The sequence below is a fragment of the Eulemur rufifrons genome, chromosome 2 (assembly GCF_041146395.1).
Source record: "Eulemur rufifrons isolate Redbay chromosome 2, OSU_ERuf_1, whole genome shotgun sequence".
Taxonomy (NCBI): domain Eukaryota; kingdom Metazoa; phylum Chordata; class Mammalia; order Primates; family Lemuridae; genus Eulemur; species Eulemur rufifrons.
The window spans coordinates 123,907,753-123,920,122 of NC_090984.1; the positions used below are offsets into that span (position 1 = coordinate 123,907,753).

Genomic DNA, 12,370 nt, shown 5'->3' on the forward strand with positions numbered 1-12,370 from the left:
ATGCTTTTATTTGCTTTGGGCATTTTAAAATAGGTGGATATGTTTTGATAAGTAACAACTCAGTTCATTCTAGTGTTGTCAGTTTTAAAGCTGTAGGAGATTCTACACATGACTTCCTGGACAGATGCACAAATGTGTGAACACTGAGGTGAGGACAGAGGAATGTTCTCCTTTTTTCACTGGAAACTTTTTTTAATGCAGCAAAGAAATCAAACATTTAAAAATTTTAAAAATTACTCAGAATGTTAGCCCTGCAAGAGACTTTTAGATCATAATAACCGACCCACGTTTATATTCTAGTAGATAAGGAAACTGAGGCACAGCGGGGGAGGGTAGCAATTACCCGAAGCCATACAGGTTGGTACCGGTCGGAGGGAGTGTGTAGAGGGTCATGTGGGTAGAAATGGATGTCTGAAGTTGAATTGAAGTATGTGGCTAGAGAGGGCTTCGTATTTCTTGTTTCCACCAGGTCAGATTGCCTTTGAGAAGTGGGATTTTGTAGTATTTACTGGGGATGTGTTGGGTGGGGGTGGGGGAGGAGCTTATCCTGTTAAGTGGGATGTTTATAACACTACACTGAGAAATAGCATCTTCATAAAGAAAGTGCATTTTATTACTGGCTTGGAAGGACTGGCTGATATTATCCTCTGGCAAAGTCTCTGTGGCTTGTGTGTTTTCATGTATGTATGTGTGTCTGTCTGTAGAGACAGGGTCTCACTGTGTTGCCCAACCTGGGGTCAAACTCGTGGCCGCAAGCGATCCTCCCAGAGGGCTGGGATTCCAGGGGAGCGCCACGGTGCCCCACGGTGCCGCCTGTGCTGTGTCTTGTGCCCTTTCCCCCCTAGAGACACTCAGAGGGAGCCTCAGATGTCGGCTGCAGTAATGTTTGTGCCCACGAGGTGGCGCGATTGCTTCACTCAAATTATGTGAGCTCAGCAAGTTACAGTGGTAACTCATTTCTTAATAATAAAAGGAGATGCCACAGTATTTATCATATTCTTAAAGAAAATTTTGGCATATTCACTTTGAATGATGAGGAAACATTGGCGCAGCTGTTATGATAGTAAATTTTTTGGTAAGCTGTACGAAGGCTGTGAGCTTTGTCCTCAGCCCACCTTGTGGTGTCAGCCTATGGCTCTGCTCTGCGTGGAAGGTGCAAGATCACAAGGTGTTGGAATGTCTGCGGTGTCGGGGGAGGGGAGGGTGAGTTGAGGTTACTGTGGTGATTTTCATCTGCATTCTGCCTCCTTTTTGCAATTGAATTTGAGACTCTCACTGAGGGTACTCAGGGCATTTAGTTTATTGGATTAAAGCGTTAATGTAGAAACCAATGGAGCTGAGCACCAGACACCCGTGTGTTGCTTACCCTCATGTCAGTCACTTCATCAGCCAGGGTTCTATTTTCTTAACACCATTCGAGCCGGATCCGGGATGTTGACCAGTTCCTGCACCAGAACGGGTGTTCTCCTCCGAGGAGCCCGTCTCCCTCGTCCCCTCTGCCCGAGCCAGGATTGTGCATAGAGCCGTGAGGCCGTGGATTCTGGGGCCAGACGCTCTGCGTGTGCAGTTCCTGTTTCTGACATTGACCAGCTGTGTGACCTTAGCCACATCACTGAACTTCTCTGAGCCTCAGTGTCTTCATTTGTGCGTGGGAGCGATGAGGCGACTGTCAGGGAAGAATACGAAGATAATCCTCGTGCAGAGCGTAGAGCAGCGGCTGGTGCGCAGCAAATTCCCAAACGTTAGCTGTTCCCACAGCTGGTCAGTCTTTAGACAGCTTTTCTCGATTCGTCGTCGTCACCGTCACCGCTGTTTGCCGGTTACTTTGTGTTCTCCTGCTGTCCTGCGTCTGTACCATTATTTCCCGCGCTTGTGTTGTTCCCTGTGTTTTGTTTCAAGCTACAGCAGGAAATCAGTTCATTTTTCCTTTTTTACATTTTGACCTGCTGTTTGATACAACGCTTTGTACATGTTAAGTGCAGTTCAATAGATGTCTGACCAGGCTTTGGGAATTTTGTAACTTTTCTGGGTAAATTAGGATCTCACAATCTGCCTTTGGTGGTGTTACCAAGAAAGCCTTAACTCCTTCACCTGTGCTTTCCGTGATGGTGAGTTCTTGTCCCTTCAAAAGAGCTGATGGTTTGTACGGTCTGTGTACTTAGAGTAAGAGGGATGCATTTATCTCTGTCCATCATAATTTAAGAGTAGACAATTCTCCTTGGCTGTTTCAATAGGAATTTTTAAGTTTTTAAAAATATTACATTATGCAATCATGGATTTTTTTCTCCCTCCCCCAAGACAGGGTCTTGCTCTGTTGCCTGGGTTAGAGTGTAGTGGTGTCGTCATAGCTCACTGCAACCTCAAGCTTTTGGGCTCAGGCGATCCCCCGGCCTCAGCCTCCTGAGTAACTGGGACTACAGACATGTGCCACCACACCCGACTAAGTGTTCTTTCTGCTGCTGCTGCTGCTTCTTTTTTTTTTTTTTTTTTTTTGTAGAGATGGGGTCGCTCTTACTGAGGCTGGCCTCAAGCGATCCTCCCTCAGCCTCCAAAAATGGTAGGATTATAGGCTCCCCGCTTGGAGTTGTTTTCAAAGCAGAGTACAGCTAACCCAATGACTGATTATTCCGCTTCTGACCTGACTGGAATGTCAGCTAAACTGGGCAAGGCGAGCCTACTTCCCACGCCCACGTCACTCCCCGGTCCTGTCTCCTGTGCGTTGGCGAAGGCTGCTGGTTGCACACGGCCAGGCCCGTGGGAATGTCCTGGCATTTTCTTAAGCACCACGGAGTTTGCTCATCATCCTGATCACAGCTCACTGCGTGGGTCCACCCACGCTGGCTCCTTGTGTCCAGATTGGGATTAACGCCAGTTAACCTTTAATCTTTTAGGGGCAGAATCAAGATTGTTGCTGCCAGAGATAGAATGTATTGGACAAGTCTCCTAGGATCCCTGTTTGTTCCAGAGCACTTTGTCTCAAGTAGCTTGTATTTCTCTTATTCTTCCTCCTCTCTCACCTTTTATCCATTCACCTTAAGCATCTGGTTGACTTTGTTTTTTATGAAGACAGCTGGGAACAGATTTTGTTTTCTTAGGTTGAAAGCTTATTTTTGCTTCACCTACGGAAACCACATGGGAGGTTCTGGAAAATGTGCTTTTCACTTTCTTCACTGTCTCACCAGCAGCGACTGGTGTCCTCTGAAGGAGCAGGGTGGCTGCTGGGGAGGGATCGGCATTGCGGATTCTCACAGCTACGGCAGCGTCCTTGTCCCTCCGATTATTCAGACAAAAGCCGAGGATTAGACAGAGCAGGAGAGCGGCAGCGGACAAGGTCTGGCAGCAGCGGCTGTGTTCCGAGTTCGGAACGTCCTGCGAGCAGCAGAGGAGGGAGGCCTGCTGGGGCAGAGTTTCGCCAGTGAGGCGATAACCTGACTGTACTGGTGAGAACCAGTGGTTCCTGGGAAGGTCAAGGAAGTGGCTAAAGACAGCACAGTCATTAAATGTAGCGCTTGGCGTGTGCCGTGCCTGCTGCGTGCGCTCGGTGTGTTAAGAGACAGCCCACGTTTGACCTGGGGCTTCCCTACCCCGCACCTACCCTTGGCTGCCTTTTACCCTGTGGACAGAAAACCTACAGTGTTGGCACGGTACGTGTTACGGCACCCCCAGCATTCATTCAGCAAACGTTTTTGTAATCTTTGATGGACACTGGGAATGGTGAAAGAATGAAAAATTTGTACATTTGCTAGCGGGTTTCAGATGGTAAATTTTTTATAGGTTACAAGGCTCCGAATACATTAACTTATGTCTTCACAACCTTCAGAGCACCTGGTAGACATACCAAGTGACCTCGTTTAAGTAATGACGATTGAGTTCACTCTTTCTTTGCTTTAGATCTGCGTCCTCAGGTGGTCTCCAGGAAAATCTAAAAGTTGTGTGACTTTAAAGATCATCTTTGTGTGAGAATGCCACGTTGTTTACAATGTGGCAAGAGTCATATCCAACCTCAGCTGCCGCAGTTGGAATCCACTGTGTCGGTCTGTCCTACTGTTCCCACCGTCAGCTAATTCTTAGGTTGAGAACAAAAGAACAGATGAAAGTGGCGCAGTATTCAGAGAATGCTTGTGTTTCCCTTGTAATATTTAGCTACAGCTGGTTGCGGACAGTGGGGACGGGGTCGACGGGCCTGTCACTGACGCAGCAGGATGGGCTCTGGAGCAGAGCACGTGCCCGAGCAGAGCATCTGCCCGAGCAGCCTGGCCGGGACATGCCCCTTGGGAAGCCCACTTCAGGGCGTCCTGGTTACTGTTCAGCCCGTGCACTTGTTTGCTTAAAGATCGCGTGACTGACCGGTGCCCATGCAGACACTCCTGCTCAGCTAAGGCGAATCACAGTGTGCGCAGAGTTGGGATCTTACAGCAGAAGTTCAAGGTTCATTTATTGGGTGTTCACCAAACACTTATTAAAGAACCTCAGAAGCCATTATTAGGCCGAGCAAACCTTCCCCAGAGTTGACCCTCAATTTCCTGCTGCTTGTTTTTCTCTCCTTACATATTCTTGACCCTGCCTCCTTGGATGCACCTGGTTACCGAGTTCTTGTCGTCTGACCTGCGGTCTGTGTCTGGGTCTCAGTGCTGCCTCCCGCATCTCGGTCTCCAGTGTGAACTTCGCATCACCGTGTCTCTCCACAGGGTTCTGGCCAGGTGTGCAGGCCACCTTTTCTTGCAGCCCGACCTTACATTAGCATTTTTTAGAACCATAGAGCACTTTGCTCTTATTTGGCCTGATCTACCCTATTGTGAAGAAAAAAGCAAGAGACACACTTGGGAGTATTCCCTCCTGCACTTTTAGCATCACCCGTCCCAACTTTTGTGACAAACTACAGTCATTGAGTTTGTCATCACTGACTTTCAGGTGAATTGGAATTTTACTGTATTCTAAGTGAAGTAACCAGTAGATTGTCAATATTTTAAATATTGAAACAAATGGAAAATTAGTATTAGTATTAACATCGTTATTTATTAAAAATAGCCTTAGTATTAAAATCATTATTGAGTTGCAGTATAGGTAGTTGCTGTTGGAATTAGATTGACTTTTTCATTTATTAATATTTTTTCACCAAGTGATAGAATACATGCCCATAACACAGTGTTTGAATTCTTTCCTAAAATTGATTTTTATTTCCTACATTGGTTGTCTGTTATACTACAATTAGGAGCATGGTTGTGGTATAATTGAATAGCATAACTGAGATTTAGAAGCTCTGACCTTTATTAAATAGATCTCTTCTGTTCACTATAGTGTAACAGTGGGCAAGTGAACCACTCTGAACCTATTTTCTGTAAGTTTGGCACCTGGAGAGTGAGATTTGGGAGGAAGAGACAATAAGAGGTTAGTAGGGATTTTACTGCTCATTTCATACAATTCTGTGCTAGTTGATTTTTATAAAGGAATATCATACATGAATTTAAGGCAGTGCTATTGACTAGTAGTCCATTATTTTTCTGGTGCACTTGAGAAGGACTAGACAATTCTTAGTGGGGAAGTGGCGGCGGGACCTTCTTCTGGAGGTTGAGTCAATCCATTTTCCTTGGTGTTTTCTTAGTGCTTGAAAGCTAGCAGTTGCCACCTTGTATTGGAGCAGCACGTACGTGAAAGCAAATACCAGCATTGGGTCATGTAATTTATCCCTAAGATTTAAAAAAAAAAAAAAACAAAAAACAAAAAAAAAAAACAACATAAAAGTAGCTTTCTTGTTCTTCATCCTCAGCTTGAGACTAAACATGAATCGAATTTCATGGTTCATTTTAATGCTAAGTAATTATGTTTTTTTGTGTGTGGGGTTTTGTTTTTTTTTTTTTTTTTCTTTTTTTGGAGACAGAGTCTCACTCTGTTGCCCGGGCTAGAGTGAGTGTCGTGGCGTCAGCCTAGCTCACAGCAACCTCAAACTCCTGGGCTCAAGCGATCCTTTTGCCTCAGCCTCCCGAGTAGCTGGGACTACAGGCATGCGCCACCATGCCCAGCTAGTTTTTTCTCTATATATTTTTAGTTGGCCAGATAATTTCTTTCTATTTTTAGTAGAGACGGGGGTCTTGCTCTTGCTCAAGCTGGTCTCGAACTCCTGAGCTCACACAATCCTTCCTCCTCAGCCTCCCAGAATGCTAGGATTACAGGTGTGAGCCACCGCGCCCGGCCAATGCTAAGTAATTATTTTGCAAAATAATACTTTGTTGTAGAAAATTTAAGTAGAATTAAGTTTTTAAAAAAACTCCCTAATCTCATCATAGGAGATGTCAGCTGTTACTATTTGAGTATATATTCGGCATTTCTCTGTGGAACCCATGATGGGATTATATTATATGATTCTATTTTGTTACTGTGTGTCTGTTGTTAGTCTTGTGCGTGGCAGGCCTATGAGATACTCCTATATCAATTCTAGCAGACAAGACTGTGCTATGCCCTGCAGTTTGTTTACTGGCCTCTCATCTTATTTTTCAGTGGATGAATACATTGCCATTGCCAAAGAGAAGCATGGGTACAACATGGAACAGGTAATGACAGGTGTTTTTCTTTTGCTGTTAAAAATGGGTCTTTATAGCCAAGTCATTAAATGTTTTTCTTCTCTGTATCTGAGTAGCAATGTTTCCTCATTAGCAACTTTTTGGTGGTTATACAGACTGTGGTCCAGTGTGAGTGTTAGGGGACGTTGTGATCGAAAGACATCTGTGTGTTTCTGCAGGTCCACAGTCTTTAGGACAGTGGTTACTTGTTGGTTACTAAGGGCTGGATACTTGAGCATAATGCTTTCTCATTTGAATATATGATTTGCTTGTCATTTTTCTGGTTGTATGATGTTTTCTGACTCTTGTTGTCACACTCAAACTTAGAGTGTTGTATTATTCTTTGTTTGGAATCACTTTCAGGTTGTAAACATTTGACTTGGGTTTTTTTGTTGTTGTTGTTGTTTTTTATTGAGACAGAGTCTTGTTATGTTGCCTAGGCTAGAGTGCAATGGCGCAATCCTATTATAGCTCACTGCAGCCTCAAACCCCTGGGCTCAAGTGATCTTCTCATCTCAGCCTTCTGAGTAGCTGGGACTACAGGTGTGCACCACCATACCTGGCTAATTTTTTTATTTTTATTTTTATTTTTTGTAGAGGCAAGGTCTTGCTATGTTGCCCAGGTTGGTCTTGAACTCCTCAAGTGATCCTAGGCACCACCTCCAGTCTAAGGTTTTTTTAAAAAATATTTTTGGGACCATGTTGAAAAGAAATCCACAAGGTTTATTTCTCTCAAAAGTATGTTGATGTCTTTTTTCAGCCTTGTTTCTAATGACCTGTTTTAAGCACATGAAGTTGAATTAATGCTTAACATGGCTTTGATCTAGATCTTACAGCCTGTAAGGTATTAATGTTTCTCATTTATCCTAATAATTGATGGTATCAAGAGTTTAGATTATATAAAATTATACACTTCGGGCTTGGTCTTACATTTAATTACTTTGTCCTGGTCATTGAAGGTACTTTTAGAAAATCCAGTTACACTAAGATGGTTCCAAAATCTTTCAAAACAAGAAACATATGCTTCTGTTTTCCCAAACTCTACTGATAAACTTCACAAAGTTGCTCAGAAAATCATTAATTTTTAAAAAATTTTTAAATGTTTTATTATTTGTGATTGTAACTTCGGAGTATAGATTTAAGTTGCCCTGAATATATACTCCCTGAGTTTTTATTCTATTTAGAAAGTATAAATATTATTGGTTGATTGCTAAATATACCAGTATGAATTCATAAGGATCCTAGTCTTTGATCATTTCTATTTTAGAAATGATTGTTAACATGATCATTTTCACTTTACAATTGCAGCATAGAAAATTCTTTCAGGAAAGTATTGCTGTATTATTGCTTCTGTTTCTAATTTGTTCATTACCTATTCTTCCTCAGCTGGAAAAAAAAGATTAGAGGTTTTTTAAATAAAAGAATAACAAAACAATTGAGTACTTTTATAAATTACCTTCTGCTTTTATAGAGAGAGGCATTAAAGTGTGGCACTTGAAGAAAACAGATTCTAGATCCATGCTGCTTCTAGCAAGTTACTTTATTTCTCAGGGCCTCCATAATCTAATTTGAGAAGTGGGAATAATGGAATTTATCTCACAGGACTTGAGATAAGTGAGGGTAGTATACAAAGTACATATGGCAAGGAGAATTCTGGGAGATGGCAGAGTATGAAACACCAAGAGACTGTCTCCCCACCTCGACACAAATTACACTGGCAGAATCTGTCTGAGGTAATTATTTTGGAACTCTGGAATCTGTTGAAAGCCTGTAACTTTGCTCCGTTTTCAGATCAGAGCAAGCTAGCAGCTCCCCATCTCCCAACCCCAGCCCCGTGGCAAGCAGCTGTAAGTGTGTTCCTGGAGCAGCTTGCACACAGCTTATAGAGCCTGGGTCATCAAAAGCACCTTGTTCTCCAAATAGGGGATCTGCACCCTGGTTACTGATGGCTACTTCTGATGGCAAAGGTGCAGACAAGGAGACCAGCAGCCATCGTTGTTGCACCTCCCCACGTAGTTGCCAGCTCCTCTCCCTCTGGCTGAAGTGACTCCTCCTGCTTCCTCCCCTGCCTTTGTTTTTCTCCTTTTTTCCATTTGGGAGCCAGACATAAAGACGAGGACATTCAAAAGTAAATGCATATAAGGGGGAAATTATTAATAGAAAGTTGCCAGGCACAATCAGGGAAAGTCATAGGCTCAGAAAAGACCTGAAAAAACCTTAAGTTTACGCATTAGGCTGATCCTTGGCTTACAGACAGCCTACAACAATTTAAAATAATCATCATAATGATAAACCGCAAACCCTGGGGAAGGGCAAGAGTCTGAACACCAGATTTACTACATTATTAAATTCAAATGTGTAGTTTTCAATGAAAAAAATCACAAAGCATAGAAAGAAATGATAAAGCATGGCCCATTTAAAGGGAAAAAATTAATCAATAGAAACTGTACCTGAAAAAATCTGGTGGCAGATCTACTAGGCAAAGACTTTAAAGCCATGCTCAAAGAACTAAAGGAAGATGTGGAAAAAGTCAAGAAAATGAGGTGTGAACAAAATGGCAATATCAATAAGGAGATGTAAAACCTAAAAAGAAACCAAAAAGAAATTCTGGAGCTAAAAGATAAAATAACTGAAATGAAAAATTCACTAAAGGGATTCAAAGGCACATTTGAACAGTCACAAGAAGGAATGAGAAGAATGTGAAGATAGGACAATGGAAGTTATTTGAGACTGAGGAACAGAAGGAAAAAAGATTGAAGTAGAGTGAACAGCACTTGAGGTACCTATGGGACACAGTCAAGTGGACCAGCGTATGTACTATGTGAGCCTCAGAAGGAGAAGAGAAGGAGATGGGCAGAGATATTATTTGAAGAAATAATGGCCCAAAACTCGCCCAAATTTGATGAAAGACACGAATATAAACATTCCAAGATCAACAAACTCTAAATAGGATGAACTCAAGAAGGTCCATGTTGTAACCAAGCTGTCAAAAGTGAAAATAGGCCGGGCACTGTGGCTCACGCCTGTAATCCTAGCACTCTAGGAGGCTAAGGCAGGAGGATCGCTCGAGGTCAGGAGTTCAAGATCAGCCTGAGCAAGAGCGAGACCCCGTCTCTACTAAAAATAGAAAGAAATTAGCTGGACAACTAAAAATATATAGAAAAAAATTAGCCGAGCATGGTGGCGCATGCCTGTAGTCCCAGCTACTTGGGAGGCTGAAGCAGAAGGATTGCTTGAGTCCAGGAGTTTGAGGTTGCTGTGAGCTAGGCTGACGCCACGGCACTCTAGCCCGGGCAACAGAGCGAGACTCTGTCTCAAAAAAAAAAAAAAGTGAAAGTAAAGAAAATCTTAGAGGCAGTGAGAGAGAAGTGACTTGTTACAAACAGGGATTCCTGAAAAAGATAGTGGACAGATTTCTCATCAGAAACTTTGGAGACCAGAAGGCAATGGACTGATATATTCAAGGTGCTAAGGAGAAGAAAACTGTCAACCAAGAATCCTGTATCTGACAAAACTATTCTTATAAAAATAATGGGGGAGGGATATTAAGACATTTCCAGGTAAACAAAAGTTGTGGGAGTTCATTACAACTAAATTTGCCCTGCAGGAAATGCTTAAAGGAGTCCTACGGGGTTAAATGAAGGGACACTAGACAATAACTCAGCCAGATAAAGAAATAAAGACTTCAGTAAAGTGTCTGCCACTTAGTGTTATATAAGTTAGTTATTAATTTGTCTGAATATCAAGTAGTATATAGTCTTTTCACAATCTCACTTTCATTTTATTGTTTCATTCAGTTTTTTGTTTGATTAAAATTTTACTGATATCATTTTTCTAGGCTCTTGGGATGCTCTTTTGGCATAAGCATAATATTGAAAAGTCATTGGCTGATTTGCCCAACTTTACCCCCTTCCCAGATGAGTGGACTGTGGAGGATAAAGTCTTGTTTGAACAAGCCTTTAGTTTTCATGGGAAAACTTTTCATAGAATCCAACAAATGGTAAGTAGATGAGACCATTGATTCCCCCACCTCCACCCCCAGCCTCTTCTTTTGCAGCATGCTCGGGAGACAGGGATCTCATGCTCAAGCACAGAGATTCCCATTTTTAATCAAGCTCACTGTAGACAGTGCAGCTTACTCCACGTTGGTCTCTGGGTGGGAGTCTTCAGGTTCCAGGACTGATGCACGTCCTCACATCTCCAGCCTGTCAGCTCCCCACCCACCACCCCAATCCTTCTTGTTGGGACTCCCAGATTAGACCAATGGAAAGGATCTTTGATAGTTGTTTGAGATGGAGCTTCATGGGGCTCTGTCTGCCTGGGAAAAGTTTTCTTAACCATTTAATTCCAGCAAGCTCTTAGGTAGACTCCTGCTTAAAAGCTTACTGAAGTTTACATTAAGTATTCAAATTAATTTAAAAAAAAAGATGGTATTAAGAACATTAAGTGTGTGAAAACTCTGATTTATCTTGAACTGATTTGTTATCTTTTTGGCTAATGTCACAGTCAAACTTCAGTAATTTGAAAATGTATATTGATAAGAACTCTTACAACTTTTTTCTTATCTGAAAATAAGGACTATGGCTTAGGGCATTTCCGAGTATGTGAGAGTGATCCTTATTAAATGCATCTAAACACATTTGATTTTAAAGATTTGTTTTAAATCTAAACCAACTCATTTTTTATATTTAGCTTCCTGATAAATCTATAGCAAGTCTAGTGAAATTTTACTACTCTTGGAAGAAGACAAGGACTAAAACTAGTGTGATGGATCGCCATGCTCGGAAACAAAAACGTGAGCGGGAGGAGAGGTGAGCATGGGCCTGGGGATGTCGTCTAATCACTTAGGGGAGTTTCTGAGATCTGAAGGAAAAGTAGACCCTTCTTGGTGGAATTGTGTTCATAAGGTGTTTTAGATTGTGAGTGTTATATTATTCAGGAACTTTTTGTCATCACCCTTTTCCTGCCATTAGCGAAATTCCATTTTGAATGAGTGAACTTTCACACACATTTTTTTTCCTACCCCTTTAGGGTGGCTCTTTTTAATAAAAGAGAATCTTTTATTTTATAGTTTTAAATTTAATTTGATATATATGTGATTCATTTTACATTTTAAAATGTTTGGTACATAAAAACAAAAAAAGACAATACAGTTTAAATTTCCTTCTTCTTCTTCTTTCTTTTTTTTGAGATAGGGTCTTGCTCTGTCACCCAGGCTAGAGTGCAGCGGCATCATCATAGCTCACTGCTGCAACCTCAAACTCCTGGGCTCAAGCAATCCTCCCACTTCAGCTTCCTGAGTAGCTGGAACTATAGTCATGTGCCACCACACCTGTCTAATTTTTCTATTATTTGTAGAGTCAGGGTCTCATTCTTGCTCAAACTGGTCTCGAGCTCCTGGCCTCAAGCCAACCTCCCGCCTTGGCCTCCCAAAGTGCTGGGATTACAGATGTGAACCACTGTACCGGGCCTCCTCCTTCCTTTTTGTGTGTGCTCTCGTGAGAGAGAAAAAAAACATTTTATAACTTCTTAGGAAGGATGTTGATTTTAAAGATAGCTTAGTAAGCAGTACACTTCCTAGGCATCACTTCTTATACATAGCACAAAGAAGTGGAAGTGATCATGGACACACTCAGAGGTGAGTTCTAGTCTCAGCTCTGAAGATTTAACTCGCATACTCAGAGGCAAGTAAGTTCAACATGCCTCTTCGCCAACCCTGTATTTTCTTCACCTTAAAATGGTGATGCTTAAAGTCCAGAGGGCAGTACACAAACATAATGGTTTTTGTGTTAGGGCAGTGGGAATATTAGGTG

The 12,370-nt window shown here is 42.2% G+C and overlaps 1 protein-coding gene across 2 annotated transcripts in view; it reads left to right on the forward strand.

The window, feature by feature from the left end:
* RCOR1 (REST corepressor 1) overlaps positions 1–12,370 on the forward strand; it is a 117,323-nt gene that overhangs the window by 86,777 nt on the left and 18,176 nt on the right. For both annotated transcript variants that reach the window (XM_069490128.1, XM_069490119.1), the window contains exons 4-6: positions 6,496–6,548; positions 10,396–10,557; positions 11,250–11,368. In XM_069490128.1, the coding sequence (XP_069346229.1) occupies positions 6,496–6,548; positions 10,396–10,557; positions 11,250–11,368 (334 nt within the window). The remainder of the gene's footprint in view (positions 1–6,495; positions 6,549–10,395; positions 10,558–11,249; positions 11,369–12,370) is intronic.